This window comes from Penicilliopsis zonata, assembly GCF_001890105.1.
Source record: "Penicilliopsis zonata CBS 506.65 unplaced genomic scaffold ASPZOscaffold_3, whole genome shotgun sequence".
In the NCBI taxonomy this organism is placed as follows: Eukaryota; Fungi; Ascomycota; class Eurotiomycetes; order Eurotiales; family Aspergillaceae; genus Penicilliopsis; species Penicilliopsis zonata.
In genome coordinates this window covers 903727-922290 of record NW_019208913.1, presented here as the reverse complement: position 1 = coordinate 922290, position 18564 = coordinate 903727, and the positions used below count along the sequence as shown (strand labels likewise).

General features: G+C 52.9%; 9 protein-coding genes across 9 annotated transcripts; 6 read left to right on the top strand and 3 right to left on the bottom strand.

Annotated features, from left to right (window-relative positions):
- Positions 1 to 1379: 1379 nt before the first annotated feature.
- ASPZODRAFT_61293 (hypothetical protein) lies at positions 1380 to 3220 on the top strand (the record flags this gene model as incomplete). The annotated part of the gene is made up of 2 exons (XM_022728979.1): positions 1380 to 1790; positions 1862 to 3220. The coding sequence occupies 2 exons, from the start codon at positions 1380 to 1382 to the stop codon at positions 3218 to 3220; spliced, it is 1770 nt and encodes a 589-aa protein (XP_022583603.1).
- Positions 3221 to 3550: 330 nt separating this feature from the next.
- ASPZODRAFT_129492 (hypothetical protein) lies at positions 3551 to 5069 on the top strand. The gene is made up of 2 exons (XM_022722279.1): positions 3551 to 4541; positions 4584 to 5069. The coding sequence occupies exons 1-2, from the start codon at positions 3575 to 3577 to the stop codon at positions 4832 to 4834; spliced, it is 1218 nt and encodes a 405-aa protein (XP_022583602.1). The 5' UTR covers positions 3551 to 3574; the 3' UTR covers positions 4835 to 5069.
- Positions 4887 to 6613, bottom strand: ASPZODRAFT_1395059 (hypothetical protein). The gene is made up of 3 exons (XM_022724562.1): positions 6187 to 6613; positions 5145 to 6104; positions 4887 to 5096 (listed from the first exon to the last, which is right to left on the bottom strand). The coding sequence occupies exons 1-3, from the start codon at positions 6425 to 6427 to the stop codon at positions 4939 to 4941; spliced, it is 1359 nt and encodes a 452-aa protein (XP_022583601.1). The 5' UTR covers positions 6428 to 6613; the 3' UTR covers positions 4887 to 4938.
- Positions 6614 to 8895: 2282 nt separating this feature from the next.
- ASPZODRAFT_1394874 (hypothetical protein) lies at positions 8896 to 10544 on the top strand. The gene is made up of 3 exons (XM_022724559.1): positions 8896 to 9809; positions 9890 to 10167; positions 10224 to 10544. Exons 1-3 carry the CDS (start codon positions 9176 to 9178, stop codon positions 10350 to 10352), a joined length of 1041 nt encoding a protein of 346 aa, XP_022583600.1. The 5' UTR covers positions 8896 to 9175; the 3' UTR covers positions 10353 to 10544.
- ASPZODRAFT_140031 (hypothetical protein) lies at positions 10376 to 11066 on the bottom strand (the record flags this gene model as incomplete). Its single annotated transcript, XM_022724618.1, has 2 exons — positions 10376 to 10899; positions 11003 to 11066. The coding sequence occupies 2 exons, from the start codon at positions 11064 to 11066 to the stop codon at positions 10376 to 10378; spliced, it is 588 nt and encodes a 195-aa protein (XP_022583599.1).
- Positions 11067 to 11892: 826 nt separating this feature from the next.
- Positions 11893 to 12208, top strand: ASPZODRAFT_129487 (hypothetical protein). Its single transcript, XM_022722278.1, has 2 exons — positions 11893 to 12056; positions 12103 to 12208. The coding sequence occupies exons 1-2, from the start codon at positions 11918 to 11920 to the stop codon at positions 12144 to 12146; spliced, it is 183 nt and encodes a 60-aa protein (XP_022583598.1). The 5' UTR covers positions 11893 to 11917; the 3' UTR covers positions 12147 to 12208.
- A 602-nt stretch (positions 12209 to 12810) lies between these two features.
- ASPZODRAFT_13825 (hypothetical protein) lies at positions 12811 to 13995 on the top strand (the record flags this gene model as incomplete). Its single annotated transcript, XM_022724433.1, has 2 exons — positions 12811 to 13052; positions 13134 to 13995. The coding sequence occupies 2 exons, from the start codon at positions 12811 to 12813 to the stop codon at positions 13993 to 13995; spliced, it is 1104 nt and encodes a 367-aa protein (XP_022583597.1).
- Positions 13996 to 14597: 602 nt separating this feature from the next.
- ASPZODRAFT_13824 (hypothetical protein) lies at positions 14598 to 15283 on the top strand (the record flags this gene model as incomplete). Its single annotated transcript, XM_022724432.1, has 2 exons — positions 14598 to 14898; positions 15015 to 15283. 2 exons carry the CDS (start codon positions 14598 to 14600, stop codon positions 15281 to 15283), a joined length of 570 nt encoding a protein of 189 aa, XP_022583596.1.
- On the bottom strand, positions 15066 to 17900 carry ASPZODRAFT_164659 (hypothetical protein; the record flags this gene model as incomplete). The annotated part of the gene is made up of 4 exons (XM_022726681.1): positions 15066 to 15589; positions 15638 to 16484; positions 16560 to 17303; positions 17461 to 17900. The coding sequence occupies 4 exons, from the start codon at positions 17898 to 17900 to the stop codon at positions 15473 to 15475; spliced, it is 2148 nt and encodes a 715-aa protein (XP_022583595.1). The 3' UTR covers positions 15066 to 15472.
- Positions 17901 to 18564: the final 664 nt, after the last annotated feature.

Sequence of the window (18564 nt, the reverse complement as noted above, 5' to 3'; positions counted from 1 at the left end):
TCTTTTTTTAATGCCAATTGTCAGCCAAAGCACAACAGTGATGTGACTTGAAGAAGCGGTGAGACGATAAGAGTGGCTGGCTCATACTCTCTATACAGAGTACCGAGGTATAACTAACTAGTACTATTTACTAGTTCACTAGCTACAGTACATATTACCCAGGTATAGTTACACTTGTTTAATATCTGGTAACTAGTAAGTAGTTAGTTAATACCTTCCCCAGACTTAATAACTGACTTTCCCCATAATTCGGTAACTAATGTAGAGATCGAGAACCAGTGGATCTTGATGAGCAGTGAAACAGGGGGATGACGTGCTAGTGAGAAGTACTATGTACAGAGTAGTGTGGAGTACATGAGGCAGGTTTATTGATCATGGACTGATGCAGTATAGAGTGAATATAATGGAATTTTATATGATGTAGAGTAGGTACTCTGTACATAATGTATGGTATTTATGCCTACTCTATACTAGATTAGGTACACCATGGCATCAGATGATAGATACTCCGTACTCCGTACAGTCTGATCAGGTAGGACAGTACATGGGGATACTTCAAACAGTATAATATTTTAACCGTGGATTTTGTACCAGTAAGTACTACCTAAGTACCGCTGATTAGAGTAGTAAGCATCAATCCTATTGGCCAATGGATGATCTCAACTTCGGTATTTCTTATCCGGTTGCCACACGCTAAACCCGACTGGGGCGGAGAAAAGATACCGCCTCACGTGCCTGTGGCCCAGTTAGAACTTAGCAGTTGGCACTGGGCAGTGACTGATGGCCCAAAATGGTCATGGAATCCATTCTCCGTCAGATTCGCAACGGATGGACTGTCTTGCTGTCTCAGGAAGTCGAGTCCTTGCAATTCTTCGCTACTCCGAGTTCCAGATCCATACGAGTATCCTAGTAATTAGATAGGAGTCCACCTAGAGTACCTACTAGGTATACTCCTCTATGTTCTAGAAAACAGGTAGGAGGAGGTAATCCTTATTGATACAGCGTAGGTATCCGCTAGTCCCACTGAGGCAAAGTCTGATCACGACATCGCCAGCACCGATGGCTCAATCCCCCGTGATACGTCAGCATGAGACCGCTTGCAATCTATTCGCCCTCTAATTGGCCTATACTGCTGCATGGTATCCGGGGCTTACCTTATCGGTTTTGCATGGAACCGAACAGGGGTCTCGTGCCCTGGTCACTGACTATCACTGGTAAGGTAAGGTAAGGTATTCTCTCTCTCTCTCTCTCTCTCTCTCTCTCGCTTCTTTAACCTCCTTCCTTTCCTTTTTTCTTCTCTCCTTTTCTTCTCTCCTTGTCTGACTGCCCCCTCTTCACTCAAGCAATATACGGAGAGTATTGATCGAATCTACTTCATCATGACCACCAAGAAGCCCAACATCCTGTACATCATGGCCGACCAGATGGCCGCGCCGCTGCTTTCGCTGCACGACAAGAATTCCCCCATCAAGACCCCCAATCTCGACCGTCTGGCTGCCGAGGGGGTTGTCTTCGACTCGGCCTATTGCAATGCCCCGCTGTGTGCTCCCTCACGCTTTGTTATGGTCAGCGGCCAGCTGCCCTCCAAGATCGGCGCCTACGACAACGCCTCCGACCTGCCCGCCGATACGCCCACCTACGCCCATTATCTGCGTCGTGAGGGCTACCATACTGCTCTGGCGGGCAAAATGCACTTCTGTGGTCCCGATCAGTTGCATGGCTACGAGCAGCGTCTGACCAGCGACATCTACCCGGGTGACTACGGGTGGTACGTCAATTGGGATGAACCGGTATGTCAGGAGCGATGAATGACTAGAAAGGCGTATGAGCTGATGTTTTTTTTTTTTTTGCGCTGTTTCAGGATATTCGAGCCGATTGGTATCATAACATGTCTTCTGTCATGGAGGCCGGACCGGTGGTGCGCACCAACCAGCTTGATTTTGACGAGGAGGTCATCTACAAGTCCACCCAGTACCTGTACGACCATGTGCGTCATCGCACCGGACAACCCTTTTGCCTGACCGTCTCCATGACTCACCCCCACGACCCTTACGCCATGACCCAGGAGTACTGGGACATGTATGAAGACGTGGACATCCCGCTGCCCGAATTCCCCGCCATTCCACACGACCAGCAGGACCCCCATTCGCAGCGCGTCCTCAAGTGCATCGATCTCTATGGCAAGGAGATGCCCGAGGAGCGCATCAAGGCCGCCCGCCGCGCGTACTACGCCGCCTGCACCTACGTCGACACCAACGTCGGCAAGCTGCTCAAGGTGCTGGACGCCTGCGGCCTGCGCGACGACACCATCATCGTCTTCACCGGCGACCATGGCGACATGCTGGGCGAGCGTGGCCTGTGGTACAAGATGAACTGGTTCGAGAACTCGGCCCGCGTTCCTTTCATCGTCCACGCCCCGTCTCGGTTCACCCCCAAGCGCATCCCGGAGAACGTGTCGACGATGGACCTGCTGCCCACCTTCGCCGAGCTGGTCGGCGCTCCCCTCATGGCCGAGCTGCCGCTCGACGGTGTCTCGCTGGTGCCCTATCTGACCGGCGGCGAGGGCCTCAAGACCGACACCGTCTTGGGCGAGTATATGGCCGAGGGCACCCAGGCGCCCATCGTCATGATCCGTCGCGGTCGCTGGAAGTTCATCTACTCGCTCATCGACCCACCCATGCTCTTTGATCTGGTCGCCGACCCGCAGGAAAAGGTCAACCTGGTCGCCGGTCTGCCGGACCCGTCGCGAGTCAAGGCTGCCGGTCCGCCTTTCAAGTCGGCCTCGGCCTCGGCCGCGACGCTGGCCATCAATGCACACCTCCCCACGCCCGACGAGACGCCACACGTGTCGCCCGTGCCGCAGCGTGGGGTCTCCTCGTTCCCCTTCCCGACGCCGCCGCGCACCCCGAGCCCCGCGAAGCTCTCCTCGCCCCTCCCGGAGACCTCCGACCCAGTCAAGCTGCTGGCCTACTTTGTCGACGAGGTGCACGCCCGGTGGAACCTCGAGCAGCTCCACCAGGACGTCTTGCGCTCCCAACGCCGGCGGCGCCTGGTCTACTCCGCGCTCATCAAAGGTGTCCCGGACATCTGGGACTATGAGCCGCGCATCGATCCCAGCACGCAGTACGTGCGCAACCAGGGCAAGGGGGCGCTCGACGACGTGGAGATGATCTCGCGCTGGCCGCGGATCTTGCAGCAGGCTGCCAACGGCCAAGTTTGATCGTTTCTTTCTGTTTATCTCATTCTTGTCATTCCCTCGTTTGCCTCGTTATTCTTCCTTCCGGTCTAGGGACTGAGCTCCATGTGTTAGCGGTATACCCAATTGGCATAAAAGCTTGTACACTGCATATGTACATGTTTATTTTGGTTATCACATCTTCTAGCCTATCTAGTCTATCTATCTAGTATAGTAACTATCTAGTATTGTATTAATATTAGTCTAGTATCTATATCTGTAGTTATCTACTACTAACTAATCTGCAGAGTATGACTAACCCGCGTCCATTATGTCATAAACGTCACTCACTACTCAACCACCAAGAGAAGCACACTACCTCCTACCAATACCTACACCATGCCCCGAATCACAGTGGGCGTCGCCCAATCCCGCACCCAGGACAGTCCATCCGCGACCCTGGCCGCTCTGGAACGCACCACCGTGCACGCCTCGCACCGCGGCGTCCGACTCCTGCTCTTCCCCGAAGCGTATCTCGGCGGATACCCACGCACCTGCGACTTTGGGGCCTCCGTAGGCGCTCGCGCCCCTCACGGCCGCGACCAGTTCCTCTCCTACTTCCACTCAGCGATCGATCTAGGCGACACCCCCCGCGGCGCAGGCGACGACTGGGTGCACCGCCGCCTCCCGCTCGCCAGCGGACGCGACCACCGCGGCGACGGCACCCGGGAGACCCTCGAACGGATCGCACGCGAGACGGGCGTCTTCATCGCGACGGGGATCGTCGAGCGCGCCGGAGGCAGCTTATACTGCTCGCTTGTCTATGTGGATCCTCACCGTGGCATGCTCGGCAAACGACGCAAGGTGATGCCCACGGGCTCGGAACGGCTTGTCTGGGCGCAGGGCGCCGCAGAGACCCTCAAGGCCGTCACGGCGGAGATTGACGGCGTGAGGTTGGTTATCGGGGGGGCCATCTGCTGGGAGAATTATATGCCCTTGCTTCGTCAGAGTCTGTATGCCCAGAACGTCAATTTGTATCTTGCTCCCACCGCGGACTCAAGGGATACTTGGTTGCCTCTTATGAGGACTGTTGCGGGCGAGGGCCGCACTTTTGTTCTTTCTTGTAACCAGTGTGTGCGTTATGGTGAGTTGCCGGATTGGGTGAAATCTTCTTCTTCTTCTTCTTCTTCTTCTTCTTCTTCTTCTTCTTCTTCTTCTGCTCCTCCTCCTACTTCCAGGCTGGAGAGAAAACACTCCGTCACGGCAGAAGGTATCCATGAAATCGTCTGGCCGGATGCACCGAGCGGGCACATTGAAAAGACCGACAAGACCGACAAACCCGACAAGACCGTCCAAGATCAGTCTAGTAAGACTTCATCTCTCTATATAGTACACACACTAATAATAGGTTACGTCTGCCGCGGCGGTTCCTGCATCATCGGTCCGTTAGGCGAAGTCCTCGCAGGGCCTATCTGGGAGGTATGCACGGATGACAACGCCGGTCGTGAGCCGGCTACAGGCGACGGTCTGCTCGTCGCCGAGATCGATACCGAGGATTGCGAACGGGGCCGCCTCGATCTCGACGTGGCGGGCAGTTATTCGCGGAGTGATGCGTTCAAGTTGACTGTGGAAGGGTTAGATTTGAATCCTCCTCCTTGACTTTACTGTACTTTGGCGCTATAAGTACTCAATTCAACTCAATACAATGCAATCAATATAATGAATATCAATTATACCTGCTGTACCTCTATACTAGCTAGTAGCTACACATACACTGGCGTCTTGGCCAATACGTTTGTCGGTCCCCTCCCCCGCACCTCGACATGCACAAACGTCGCCAGCCGGACCCGTTCGGTCCCCGAATCTGCCTCGTCGCGCTCCTTGTCCTTGGCCAGCGCCGACGACGGACGAGCAGTTGCAGGTGGCTGCTCGGCAGGAGGTGCGGACGGCGGGGGGTTCTTCTTAAGGCTCCCGCCTCCACTGCTGCTCCCCCCACCCCCGATCAACGAGCCAAACACTGACTTCTTCTTGCCCTCCTTGACGGGAACAGTGGGCGCACTAGTAGTGCCCTGGGACTGGGCGCTATTCTCCGACGAGTTGCGGCCGCGTTCGAGCTCCGTGGCCGGAGAAGCACCGTCGTCTTGGAGAGTGGCATCCCCCGCGGCAGGGTCGGCCGGCTGCACGGCTGTCGTCAGCGGCGGCAGGCCCGTTTCAACCTTCATGCTGCGTTCCGAAACTGGAGTCCCGGGCAGGAAGTACTCGACGCAGATGTCGCGGGACTCGAGGGGGATCTTCTCGGCGATGTTCATCGAATTCTCCACGATCATCAGCGCGGCGTTGTCCAGTTCCGGTGGTGGAGGGGTCACCAGGTGCATCGCCAGGCTAGCCACCAGCTTTTCGGCAAGATAGTGGATGAGCTGGGCCCGGTGCTCCTCGGCGGGGGCACCCTGCAGCGCTTCTGCCAGGCCATCGAGCGTGGTGCAGCGCCAGTTGGAGATGCGCGCAACAGCGTTCTCTTTGTCTTCATCCGTGTAGGCCTTGTTGCCCTGCTGGCGGCGGAGGTTCAACTCGATCGTCTTGAGCTGCATGCTGAACGTGGGGTCCAGCGCCGGGTGGAAATATCTCTGGAAGATCTCGTCCACCAGCCAGCGGCTGATGACCGCTCGGCCGACCGCCGTCATCTCCTTGCCCTGGGCGTCGCTGTTGACGTGCGCCTGCAGCCACGTGGGGATGTCCGTCCATTCCTTGCGGATGGAGAACGCCAGTTCCTTGATGGCGCCCTCTAGTCGGCTGAACCGGTTCGTGTACTCGTTGTCATCCAACACGGTGCGTGAGACGGCCATGCGCTGGTGGGCAATCGTGTTCTGCAAGTGCTGTACCTGGGCGTCTTTTTCATAGTAAAGCCGCTTGACCTTGGAGTATTTAGATTCTAAATCCTTTAGCATGTATCATGATTATCAAGAAGAGGTATGGAAGAAGAGAGAGAGAGAGAGAGAGAGAGAGAAACGTACGCAGCTCTTCCTGCTTTTGAGCCAAAGCGCGTACATCAATCTCACTGAGGTCGTCGCGACCCTTCCCTGGCGGCGGGGTGCTGGAGGCCGAGTCCTTGATGCTCTGCTGCGAGGCATTGGGTTTAGATCCGGTATCTGGATGATGTCCTTGAAGATACAGCGAATGGCTGCCCTGGGTCTGGCCTGTTTGATCTGGTTGGGGCGGCCGCATCCCCGTGGGACGGTCCGATGGTGCGGTCATTATGGGCGTCACAGGGGCACCCGGGTCCTTGTATCTGCGGTCTGAGTACGAATATCCCGGTGGAGCAGGTGATGACGGTTCCAGCGAGTGCTGCGAGGCAGGCCGACCGGGGTCTAGCTGCGTATACTGGCGATGTCGGTAGCTTTGCCCAGGTGCCGGCGCCGGATATGTGCTGTGTTGCTGCTGCTGTTGTTGTTGCTGAGAGCCGGGCCGCACAGCGTCCGGTCGTGCGTCTGTATGATGACGAAGATAACCTTCTAGCACGGTCGGATCAGTATTGGAACGTTGGACAGAGGACACGCGCGGTGGGGGATCCCAGGAAAACGACTGCGTGCCTTTGGGGGATGAAAACCCCGCTGAAGGTGGTTCAGGGGCCTGCTGAATCTGAGAAACAAGGCTGACGGTGGACTGATTGTTGACTACCACATGCTCCAGCCGGCCGGCCACGCTGCTATTGGGCGAGACGGTCGCACTGCTCGACAGATCCTGAGTCCGGGGCGAGGTCTCGACAGCAAGCGAATTCCCCGGTCGGGCAGAGCGTCTTGACGACGTCGATCTCTTTAACGAGCGGTTGCGTTCCAGGAAGCCCTCACGGTCCCGATCCTTGTCCTTGTGTGACGAAGAATGCAGCTGAAAGATGTTCCGCTTCGACTTGGTCTTGCCACTGCTCGCCGACGACGACGAGGTCGGTTCGAGGTCCTGTCGCTGCGGATCTCCCTTCGTTCGCGGTTTCAACAACACCGTGGGAGGCTCGGTCGGGTTGACTAGAGCGATGGTCGGCTGTTTCTGTTCTTGTTGCTGCCGCTGGCTCTGAGAGCGGTGAGGGGACTGAGGCTCAGGAGTGTCAAATCCAGCAAGTGGCTGCTCTGAAAAACGTCGCTCGAGATGGTACTCGTCGCTTTCGCTCTGATGCTGCTGCTGGTGGTGCTGGTAGTGGTGGTGAAGGCGTGAGTCTGGGCGGCTGTTATTGTTGTTGTTGCTGTCGTGGTGCGGGGGGAAGGCGGGGGGACGGCCCAACGAGTCGTGAGCAGCGTCGACGAGAATGGAGGCCTGCGAGGGGGATTTCTGTTTCCTGAAGAATGATGGCATGAGGGATACCGGCCAGCGACCGACCTGCGCCTCGCTCCAGGACAGAGATTCGCAGAGACAGGCGCCGGCGAAAGCGCAGATGGGGGGTTGGCGGGCGGGGCTTTGAGGGGGCGAGACACGCAGAGAGACAGACAGAGAGTGTTATAGAGAGCCGACCAGCAGCAGCCCGATGCTAATTATAGCGATAAGGAATCAATTCATGAGGCGAGGATGGACGCTGTCTTCAACGAGAATTGATGATGGTTGTCGGAGATCGACCTGTGTTCGAACAGCGATGCCTGCCTAGTTTTGGCCCTCCAAGGCTGAGCTGAGCGTCAGCACATCGTGGCTGTGTCGAGCGATAATAATATGAACCATGCTCTAGTGAAATACTACTATGGAGATTGATTGATTATTTTAAGCCTTGTCTCCACCTGATTTTCCAGGTTTCAGACTTAAAGGCCCCGTAGGGCGTATGGACTCTACGGAGTAACTATGGATCAGGGAGTTTATGCTGCCTGACTGCCTGACTTTCTGCCTGAGGCAACAATGATTATCAAAACAAACCAAAGAATCTCACCGCTCGGTAACTACCCATGGCTATCATCACCACGACTCGCTAATAAGAGCTCGGCTATTCATCTTTATGCTACAGGAAGAACCGCAGGTCCAGTCTATTTGAAACTATCTGCTCTGCGCCCCTGGACAGTAGTTCCTACTACACACCCACTAATTTGATATCACTATTGTGCATCCCTCAAGCTGAACTAACGAGAGGTCGAGTTGTTACAGGAATATAGCAGGATATGGTCTCTCATGGTTGATTCCTTCACTCTATTGCTTTCTTGTTGCTGGTGCCATTATTGTGCAGCAACTGATCCTCTGAATAGAAAATTAACCAGGTTTTCTCAATGATCTATTGCGTCAGACCTACGCATGACTACGCTGCAGACTCTATACACTACCTACCTAGGCAGCCACAGTGGACAGTCATATTTGGCGAATAAGCTGAGAAACTCACATTATGGTGGCATGCTGCTGTGTGAACTTAAAGCTGCCGATGGCATACAGAGCTGGCAGGCAGATACAGCTTCTACTCTCTCTCTCTCTTACTCTTAGAAACTCGTCTCATCTCTTATACAGCTTCTTCATACCACTCATCGCCTATACCCTTGGGATTTGATAGCAGGAACGAGGGAGACACCAGCTAACACATCACTGATTCCTGGGCTCTCTGTACAGAGTGATATCTACAATGCTCAATGTTCATACAGATTGAATAGTATCCAGGATAATCCCTGGTGTCCCTAACATATTATTCCCTGGCGGTGTGCCCGGCTACATACGACCCAAGCCCTCAGGTCAAAGATCTGCACCCTCCAGGTCAAGCCTTACATGCAACTCTCCGGGTTGCCTCTATGCGGTAATGAGTGACAGGTAGACCACTATGACTGATGCGCCGAGTTCCTGCAGAAGATCGACCAGACAGAATCCACATTAAGATCCCCCAATAACAACAAGCTAAATCGCAAACAACTACATATGCACTATGCAGTATGATTTGTTTAATAGAAGAAGGAAAAATATCATTGATTTCTACTCCATCTATTCCCATAAAGCCATGTCTTCTGTCTTCCCCTTTTTTCCTCTCTCAACAGCAGAGGAAAGCTTTCAGTCAAGATGAACGCTTCTGAGATACTCCCCTCCTGCACTCTGCGCCCGGCAGAGCCGCTCTTGCCCTTCGTCTCCGACCTGACTCTATCCTTCATCGTGCCCACGGTCGGCTACTGGCTCATCTCGGGCGTGTATCTGATGTTCGAGCTTTTCTACGGGGTGGAAGACTACTCGCCGCTCCACACCCCCGCCGAGAAGCTGACCCGGAACCGGGCGACGAAGAGTCATGTCTTCTACATTACCATGCGCAACCTGGTCATCCAGAACGCCCTGGGCTGGGTGCTTGCCCGTCGTGCAGGCCCGGACCTCTACGGCTGCGAGGACCGCGACGTTGCCGTGTGGGCGATGCGTCTCCGGTCTCTGCAGCAATGGATTCCGTCCCTGCTGGCGCTAGCAGGTATCGACGGTAAAAGTGCGGCGAGCAGAGTCTCGCACTCTATGCCTGCCCTCGCACAGGTGCTGGCAGGCGGCGGCCAGGCTGGAGAATTCTCGCCGTTTCTTGCACGCTGGGAGTTGTCGCTCGCTCATCTCTTGTACTACTACCTAGTGCCAACCATGCAGTTTGTCTCCGGCTACATGATTCTGGACACGTACCAGTACTTTGCGCACCGGATGTTACATCAGAACCGCTGGCTCTACCGTAAGACCCTAACCCCCAAAATACTCACTTCAAATATCACTTCAAATATCACTTTCTCACCGCGTTTACTGACTTAAAAGGCGTCGTCCACTCCGTCCACCACCACCTCGTCGTCCCGTACCCCTGGTCAGCGTTTTACGCACACATCATCGAGGCGCTAGCCGTGGGAGTCGGCTCGGCCACTCTGGCCTTCACCCTGACTGGAATGACCCTGCGGCAGGGAATGTGGTTTGGAATGGGCGCCATCTTCAACGAGATCAACTCGCACACCGGTTACGATTTTCCTTTGAGTCCCGGCCGGCTCCTGGGGACGTCGCCTATCTTTCACGATCTTCACCATCAAAGCTGGGGTGTGAAGGTATTTTTTATCTTTCTTTTTTTTGCCTTTTCTTTTTCTTTTTTCTAACGTCTTAGTACAATTTCGGCTTCTACACGCTCTTCTGGGACTGGCTGTGCGGGACACTATGGATGGAAGACGAACACTCGATGCGCAAGTATGCGGAGGGACGGGCGATGACGGAGAAGAAGATGGCAAACAAATAATTTTTTTTTTCTATTTCCATTGTTCATCTGGTATATGATCTGTCTCCTCCCGCCTCGTTCTTAAGGGTATTCCTCAACGCACAGATTTCCCTTTCCTGGATGGCGACCCTGCGTTGTAGAAACAGGATATGCTCGATGGCTCTGGCCAGGACTCGGTCTTTTGTACGACGTTGAACTCTGCTGCCGTATTCTTGTTGTAGTTGTTCTTCTTCTTCGTCTTTCTCTTTCTCTTTCTTCTCCCTGGGCAGAATCCCATCTAATAACCGGATCTGATCGTTCAACACCCGATACCGCCGTTCAAACCGGTACGCAGCCCTGCGTCTGACTGGTGCAACCTCTGGTCCCAGGGAGCGCGGCGACCGATCCGACCCGCTCCCTTTCCGGTCACCTTCCTGGCGAGGGACGAGGCAGCTGAGAGAAGGATCCACGACTTGTTCGGGCACCCCGGTGACGTCGAGCAGGGACCAGACGTCTGGGTCGTCGAGATCGCAGGAGAAGTCGGAGAGGGGTTCGGAGACGCCACGACGGAAGGGAGGGGGGTGGGATTCTTTCAGATAGAGGATTAATCATCAACTCGTAGTAGACGTTCTTCTGTCCTCTTTCTTTTCTGTTCTTTTTCTGTCAAGTAGTTGTGAAGTATTGTTGTCTACCTGAGAAGATATAACCTGTCGGCCAATCGACGCTCTCGGGGCCGACACCCTCATTTGTGCTCATGACGGAGGGACATAGACAAAAGGACAATCGAATAGAAATGAATATATTACTTGTTCAACATTTATTCCAGAAAAAAAGGTCCTATTGTTCTATATATACTGAATATCAACAGAATAAAAAATGATTAGTCATACCGAGGCCGAGTGACCTGTGCATGAGTCAGCAAGGCTAACCCATAATAGGACTAGGCCTGTTAGGATAGTTAATCTCACCTCGCGAAGAATTTCCTCTTTGTCGTTGACAGCGTCGTTGGATGGAATCAGATTACTGGGAATATAAAGTAGAAAGCTGGGGGGTGCGGGTCAGCACTAATGATAATGGGCAGATAGCTAGGTAGAGGTGGTTGTTGAGGATGACGGAGGATTATTGGGCTCTGTATAGTCATGGCTAGTCGTTCTGTACGGTAAGCACCGATGGAATTGTTTATTGCCTGAGCCTCGCCGGAGCAGAGTGAGCCTGACTCCTTAACTCCTTCACACCTTCATCACCTAGCATTGCACCCCCCTTCTCTATTCTCGACAATGATTCTTAATTCTCCCAATTTCGATATCAAGGATTCATTGTTTTTCAGCCGGTGCAGCCAGTCGCCTACACCGAAGGAAGTGCGAGCACGAGCCGAGTCTCAATAGCTTGCGGGCATCTATCCAGACCGCAGAAGAACCCCAATCGCGCCTTATATAAAACCACCGCCTGTTGTATTTGAGGACCTAGGCCTATTTGTTAAATAGGGGAATACTGTGGAGATAGCTGAGGCCCAAATACAGCATACAGTCCGGTAGCTGCTTGGGGATGAATTCCCTATTCCTGAGGTCTATGGGTGGCGCACAGATGGAAAGAAGAGATATATCTTTATGGAATATGGAAAGGGACAGACTCTGGAGCAAGCATGGGATACCTTAGAACACCATGACCAGACTGTCCTCTGCCATGAGCTTCAAAGAGCGTGCGATCGTCTGCGCCGTCTTGAGCAAGAGCCGGAGAAATTCATAGGTAAGCTTACATCTCATTCTATCCTTAATCTAATCTCTCTTTCTAGGGAAACTACGCAGGCCCCTCTATATGATAGATTATCGCATATAAACTACATGTCTGAAGTAGGGCCATTCAAAACTGTCAAGGATTTCTATGACTGGTTGACATTCCTCCCCCGAAGACGAATGTCAGATCCTCACTCGGTTCCTATTGAGCCTTATCGCTATAAATTGCTGGACGACTGCGCCATCAAGTTTACTTATGGCGACCTTCACCACAGTAATATTATTATTACTTCCTCTTAACTATACTATGTTCTGGCTATTGTCGACTGGGAACAGTCAGGCTGGCTCCCTGAGTATTGGGAAGCCCGTAAAGCGTAGGTCACTGCCGATTGGCGCGAGCCATGGTCCACGGAGTATCTGCCAATGGTTTTGGATCAGTACCCGGATACTTTGAAAGCATGGAACTATTATACGATCTCCATGGGGTGTTGATAGTATGATACTACTATACTCTAGGCAGGCAGCTGAGGCGCAGCCACGTAGTGGAAACACAGCCACAGATAAAGCGCGTATTATCAAATCAACTAGGTATTAATTAACACTATTCTATCTAGGAATTATATATCTTGAAGCCTGTAGCAAACTCCTTCGCCTTTGTTTAATTATTGTAGCTGGGCTTCTACGACTCGATTCTCCCTATTGGGTATAGCGCTACGATATCGTGAGATAACTTCAAGTTCCTACTTACAACTCATCAGAGCAATACCATGGCTCCTCCTCCTCCCACCGCCGCAGAGCAGTATCTCGCCCAAGACCGCTTCAACCGCCGGTTCATCTTCTCGACGACCTCCCACGGCGACCTCCCAGTCACCTACGCCGACGTGGGCGTCTCCGCCCGCGATGCACCCGTCGTCCTCTTCATCCCGGGCATGGTTGGCTCGCGGTACTTTGCTGTCGACAAGCATGCCATAGCGGAGAAGATGGGGGTTCGCATGCTCCTAGTTGACAAGTAAGCACCGTGGCCTTATGAATCTTTGAAGAAATCCTCTACTATTTGTATGCCAATGCTAATGCTCTGATTTGAATGCAGGTTTGGAATGGGAGGCACCCCCCTCGTACCCCTCGACCAACGTCTCAGCCTCTGGTGCGAGCTGGTCCCCCAGCTGCTCGCCCATCTATCTATCCAGCACGTCACCCTGATCGCCCACAGCGCAGGAACCATCTACCTACTCAACACGCTGGCCCGGTGCCCGCAGATCCTCTACCCGAGCAAACCCTCGGTCGTCTTGCTCGCGCCCTGGGTTGACCCCGTTCATTCGGGAGTCACCCTTATGCAGTGCGCGCAGTACCTCCCCACCCCGACTTTCCGAGTGTGGAACAACGTGATGCGTTTCTTCGCACTGAATGTGTCTCCTATGCTTAGCTCCAGCGGTGACATACTCAAGAGTTCAAACACTACTACTTCCACTAGTACTAGTACTAATGAGAATACTCGGGAAGAGCGTGCCCGTCATCATATTCAAGAAGAGTACGGTCTTTCAATCAAGTTCCAGCACGAATTGGAGAAAACGGCAATCAGCGCCGTCTTCAACGGATCGACCGCGGGCGCCAACGCCGATGCACTCCTCTGTCTGCGCAAAGGGCCCGGCACCTCCTGGGCCGCATGTGACGATTACGCTGCTTTCGTGACGGAACTGGTCGACACCCTCGCCCTGGCGCAACGGAGTGGTGGTGAAAGTGGACCCGCTTCGCCGCTCCTTGTGCGCGCTTACTTTGCTGAATCGGACCGGATGATCGGTCGGAAGGGCCAGGCTTATTTCGAGGACTGCTGGCAGAAAGGCGATGGGGAGTTCTTGCGCTTCGAGTCCAGAACCATCCCGGAGACGGACCATGAGACTCTCCTCACCTGTTCGGTTATTGAAGAGATATTTGAACTGGCAAGGAGTGATTGAAGTTACATAGCGCAACTCTCGTCATATTATAAGTACTAGTACTCCATGGATACTACAACTACATACTATACTACATAGTTCCAGTATAGAGTTATGCTATGCAATCTTAAAATAGAAGCCCCCCCACGCCTCAGGCAGCAAATTACCTATTACAGATAGCTGTCTATCATCTCGACAACACCTGCCAAGATGTCCTCCTGCAACCCCCCATGCCACGCTCCTGCGAACAGGCACAGGGAAAACGCATGACTCGAGCCAACGCATCTCCGGAACGACGCCTTCTTTTTTTCAACAAGGTGGGGGTTGAAGGGGGAAAAAAAAAAAAAGAGGAGATGTCGTGTGTGATACCAGCTGCAGACCTGCCTATAAAGATGCCCGAGATTGACCGGGGGGGGGAGAGGTTCGGAGTACCTGAGTCAATTAACTATTGGGACAAATCCACGAACTCCCATCACCATCAATCAGCATAATCCAACTAATTAATTAATTCTTTTACACATCCCTCACCCCCATCCCCTTACCACCACTCCCCCCCACTCTGCCTCTTTTTTACCACTGATGAAGAAGAGAGAACGGGTAAATTAGAGCAAGAAAGAAAAGGAATGAACAAGCCAAAATTGACGCCGGGCCCAGGCCGGAGGTCCAACACCAGAGCGCCCCCTCCTCACCTTCCCTCCTGCACCGAGTCTCCGCTTCCTCCACGGCCGACCAACGCACAACACACGGCAGTTCCGTCGCCGGAGGATCTTTTGCCGTTCGCCGACCAGGAGGGAGCGCTCGTACCCGTATATGAAGATCAGCCAGTGACGCAGTCCTCTGCCCTAGCCACGTACCGCACGTTGGCAGGGATGAACGCCTTTGCGGCGGAGCATGAGTATGCCTCGAAGCAGGCAGGGTTTTCAGGTCAGTTTGATAGGGGGGAAATTTTAAAGAAAAAGAGAAAAAAAAAAAAAAGGAGGCAAAGAAGAAAATAAGTCAAAAAAGAAAAAAAATTAGAAAAAATTTCTAAAAGTCGGTAGGATCCGAGATACCTATGATGCAGGCCAAGAAAGATTACAGTCTGCAGGAGAAGCAGAATCATCATAAGAGTTGGAACTTTGGATCCTGTGTCGTTTCCGAATCGAAACTCGTCAATGGCCTGGTCATGATCGAAAATAATCAAGCGCAGACTCTCCGCCAGGAGTATGCCTTCGATACCGCCGAGTTCGTCAAGAAGAGCGATGTCGTCAACGGCGATATGGACGGTGACATATACCACAAGACTCGGCCTCCTACGCCTAAGCGATAGATCCTTTGAGCTTCTTGTGATCATCTCTTGTTTTCCTGGCTTTTGTTTTTTTTCCCCTCTTTTTTTCGACTCTCAACTCTCCTGTTAGTTAAATGCGGGCATTTTACTCAGCATGCCGAGACTCAAGTCATTCGTAGTTCTCAGTACTCTTTCTCCCTCTCTCCCTCTCTCCCTCTCTCCCTCTCCTCCCTAGCCTCTCAAGGCCCCTAGTGGCACTGGTCTCTCTGGTCCCTTGTCTGGCCCACTGTTTTTGATCGTATGCAGGAACATGGAAGGAAAACATGGTCGGCCATAGACACTCTCGAACTGGGAAATCAGTAAAAAGAAGAAAGAAAGAAAGAAAGAAAGAAATACCTCCTTTCCTCCTCTTCCGTCATCTGTGCGATATCCCATCCACCACCGAAACAGATCTTCGGCCGTATATGTCGTAAACATATACGTCAGCCGGTAGATGATGTGATCCCATCGATGGTTCCAGTTCCACACACTATCCGGGCCCCCGTTGATCTTCTCCGGTGGGCCGGTATTGAAAATCCGCCCCAGTTCCTCTCCACTCCAGATCCCGTCCGCATAGATTGGGTGCGGCACATACACGGCCTTGAGGCCGTGGTGCAGCGCGGCCGTTGGTCCCGTCATCTCAGATACCACGCCTAGCCCTTTTGCGGCCTGCGCGCGGTGGATCACAGTGAGCAGCCGGTTGGAGAAGCGGCCCATGGTGATGACGCCCGCGCGGCGTGGGGTCCGGGTCCCCTGGGGGAAATTCCAGATCACGTTGGGAAACGTCCATGTTGTGTCCTGCGGGTTGAAGATCGGGAGGAAGGTGATGAGGTCTGCTTCCTCGTCAACCCCCCAGGTATATGCATCATCGTTGGGGGAGGGGACAGGGGGCGCGGGGCCAACAGGTTGGATGCCCGTGTCTGCGGCGGGCACGGGCCCCCAGACGGACGGCCGGCCCTGCATGGATTCCTCGACGAGACCCGCAAAGGAGGCCCAGGTGCCGTGAATGGAGGGCGTGTAAAAGTACGAATTACGCTCCCAGAGGTATTTGCGCGGCTGGTGTCGGGCAAAGGAGACGGCTGATTCGAGGAAATGATAGACGTGTCCGGTGAAGCGGGCGTCCATTTCGAGTTGCCAATAGTAGTCAAACTCAGGATGAGATTGGGCGAAGATCTGGAGCGGCTGGAGATGCTGATACATAGGACTGCAGATTTGTTAGTATCTCTATATACCTAGGTAGTGGACTACCTTTAGCGGTGTGTGCCTGGTATACCCGTACCGATGTTCACTGATTCGCGGATACCACGCTTCTAGAAGCTTGTCGTTAAACAAGACGGTGATGTTCCAAAATTCCGGCGGAATGAACATCCGCTTCATCATATGGATGCTCTCCACGTCGGAGAAGATGGGAAGGAGGTTGTCCTTGACATGAACCATGAGGAAAACTTCATACTCGGCACCAGAGTGCAGAGATAGCTCCATGATGAGGGAGCGCAGATATTCACGGTGGTTCTCCGTCCAGGGCATGGTGTGCCAGGTGCGGACCAGCACCGCCGAACGAGAATGGTATTTGCGGGCTGATTGCTGTGGCTGTGGGGGCGACTCTGACTGTTTAGGCTCTGCAGTGTCCGGCTCCAGGACTGAGAAGGGATGTTGAGTATATGAAGCTTTCTCTGCTTTTTTGCTTGGCCTATATCGGATGGAATTCCTCTGGTAACAGCTCGCCTGCAGCGTGCCCCAGTCTACTCGATCCCATGGGAGCGTGGGTGGCCGTTTGAATCCATCCACAGGCTTTATACTCCCTGCGTCATGCCCATAGATACCAAAGCGCGAGTACCGATCCGTACACACGGCACCATCCAGGTGCATGGTTTCATACGACCCGAATGCCGGGCTGGGAAAGTTCTGCTGCTTCCCTCGGTACACGTGTACCATATCCTCCGCATTCGTCCTATCGAGATCTCGACCTCGAGGACCTTGACAAGGGCGAAACTGCCCTTTCCACGTGCGGCTCCAATGCCAGCTGTTATAGGCAGGATAAGGGTCATAAATCGAGGGGAGAGGATGATGAGCACTCTCATAGCTAGTCAGTGTCAAGGTGCCCCCATAGTAGAATCTCTCGTCTCTGATTTCTCAATTAGGAATCATAGGAGAGCACTTGAGTGAGACAGTTATCACACCTAATGTCATGGATATGGCCCATATCGTCTTGATCGGGTAGTTCGGGCGTACTGGCGATCTGCACACGGGCGTCCGGATCATGAGCAACCGCATCGTGATACTGGCCCGGTCGAAGGACATCCGGTTCGAGCCACGAACGGCAGTCAATATGGAATGTGATTCCATAGGAGTAGATGAGGCAGGAGATGCATTTGACCAACAAGGCTAGAACAAAGAAAATGATGAGCCCATACGGCCATGAAAACCGGCGCATGCAGAGTCTCTGCTGTCGAGCAATCATTGGGTACTTCACATACATCCTGCCTCGGAAAAATTGCATTGTGTGTCTCGGGAGGATGGCCCTCATGGTGGATAGATAGACGTTGTTAAGACAATGATGATTGTCTGAGGTCACCGGCTGTCCGTGGTCCAGGATATACTCAACAGTCTCTTCGCCCATGGTTCATAAATTAGAAAACAGCAATAGATAGAGAATATTAGATTAATTCTGACTTACTTCTGACCTACTTCTATCCGGGGGAAGCCCGCAAGAAGTAAATCGGCGTCATCCAGTCCATTGATATCGGCAAGAATTTCATTCCTTCCATGAGAGATACGAGACTGCAATATAGCATGACATCCATCATTTCCTTTATGGGTAAAAAAGTCTGTGGAGAGAAGGGAAGTCTGAGGAGAGAAGAGCAGAGGAAAAAAGAGAGGAGGAGGAGGAGGAGGAAGGGGTGAGCAGCCAAGCCCTAGTTCCTCTGCCCTAATTTCCCTTTTAGGAAACACCATCTTTAAGTCCTCTTAGTGATGGGACTGATAATTGGCATAGATATTTTCACTATTTATTATATGTTATTTACTTTGACTGGAGTGATGATAATTTTATATTTATTAGTAGATAGATACCTAACATGTCTCAGGTCTGACTGCATCTTGAGTGAAACTATATCAAATTGACAGACCAGCCTTTATCTCACACTAATTAAGTATAACCTACACTTCACAGTACCTCCAATTAATGTCTAGATCCATTGGAGGCATCAAAAAAGCCGAGCGACTACGGCATTACCCAAACTCCGTTCTATTCTCCGTCGACGTCATATCTCCGAAGCAGCCCA

Excerpts from the sequence above, each read along its gene's own strand:
- ASPZODRAFT_129492 (XM_022722279.1), top strand. The coding sequence starts at position 3,575 with ATGCCCCGAATCACAGTGGGCGTCGCCCAATCCCGCACCCAGGACAGT. Across the intron at positions 4,542-4,583 it reads GACCGTCCAAGATCAGTCTA|GTTACGTCTGCCGCGGCGGT; the intron begins GTAAGACTTCAT and ends CACTAATAATAG.
- ASPZODRAFT_1395059 (XM_022724562.1), bottom strand. The coding sequence starts at position 6,427 with ATGACCGCACCATCGGACCGTCCCACGGGGATGCGGCCGCCCCAACCA. Across the intron at positions 6,105-6,186 it reads TCAAAAGCAGGAAGAGCTGC|AATCTAAATACTCCAAGGTC; the intron begins GTACGTTTCTCT and ends TAAAGGATTTAG. Across the intron at positions 5,097-5,144 it reads GAGCAGCAGTGGAGGCGGGA|CTGCAACTGCTCGTCCGTCG; the intron begins GCCTTAAGAAGA and ends CCGAGCAGCCAC.
- ASPZODRAFT_1394874 (XM_022724559.1), top strand. The coding sequence starts at position 9,176 with ATGAACGCTTCTGAGATACTCCCCTCCTGCACTCTGCGCCCGGCAGAG. Across the intron at positions 9,810-9,889 it reads TCAGAACCGCTGGCTCTACC|GCGTCGTCCACTCCGTCCAC; the intron begins GTAAGACCCTAA and ends CTGACTTAAAAG. Across the intron at positions 10,168-10,223 it reads ATCAAAGCTGGGGTGTGAAG|TACAATTTCGGCTTCTACAC; the intron begins GTATTTTTTATC and ends CTAACGTCTTAG.
- ASPZODRAFT_129487 (XM_022722278.1), top strand. The coding sequence starts at position 11,918 with ATGGAATATGGAAAGGGACAGACTCTGGAGCAAGCATGGGATACCTTA. Across the intron at positions 12,057-12,102 it reads AGAGCCGGAGAAATTCATAG|GGAAACTACGCAGGCCCCTC; the intron begins GTAAGCTTACAT and ends CTCTCTTTCTAG.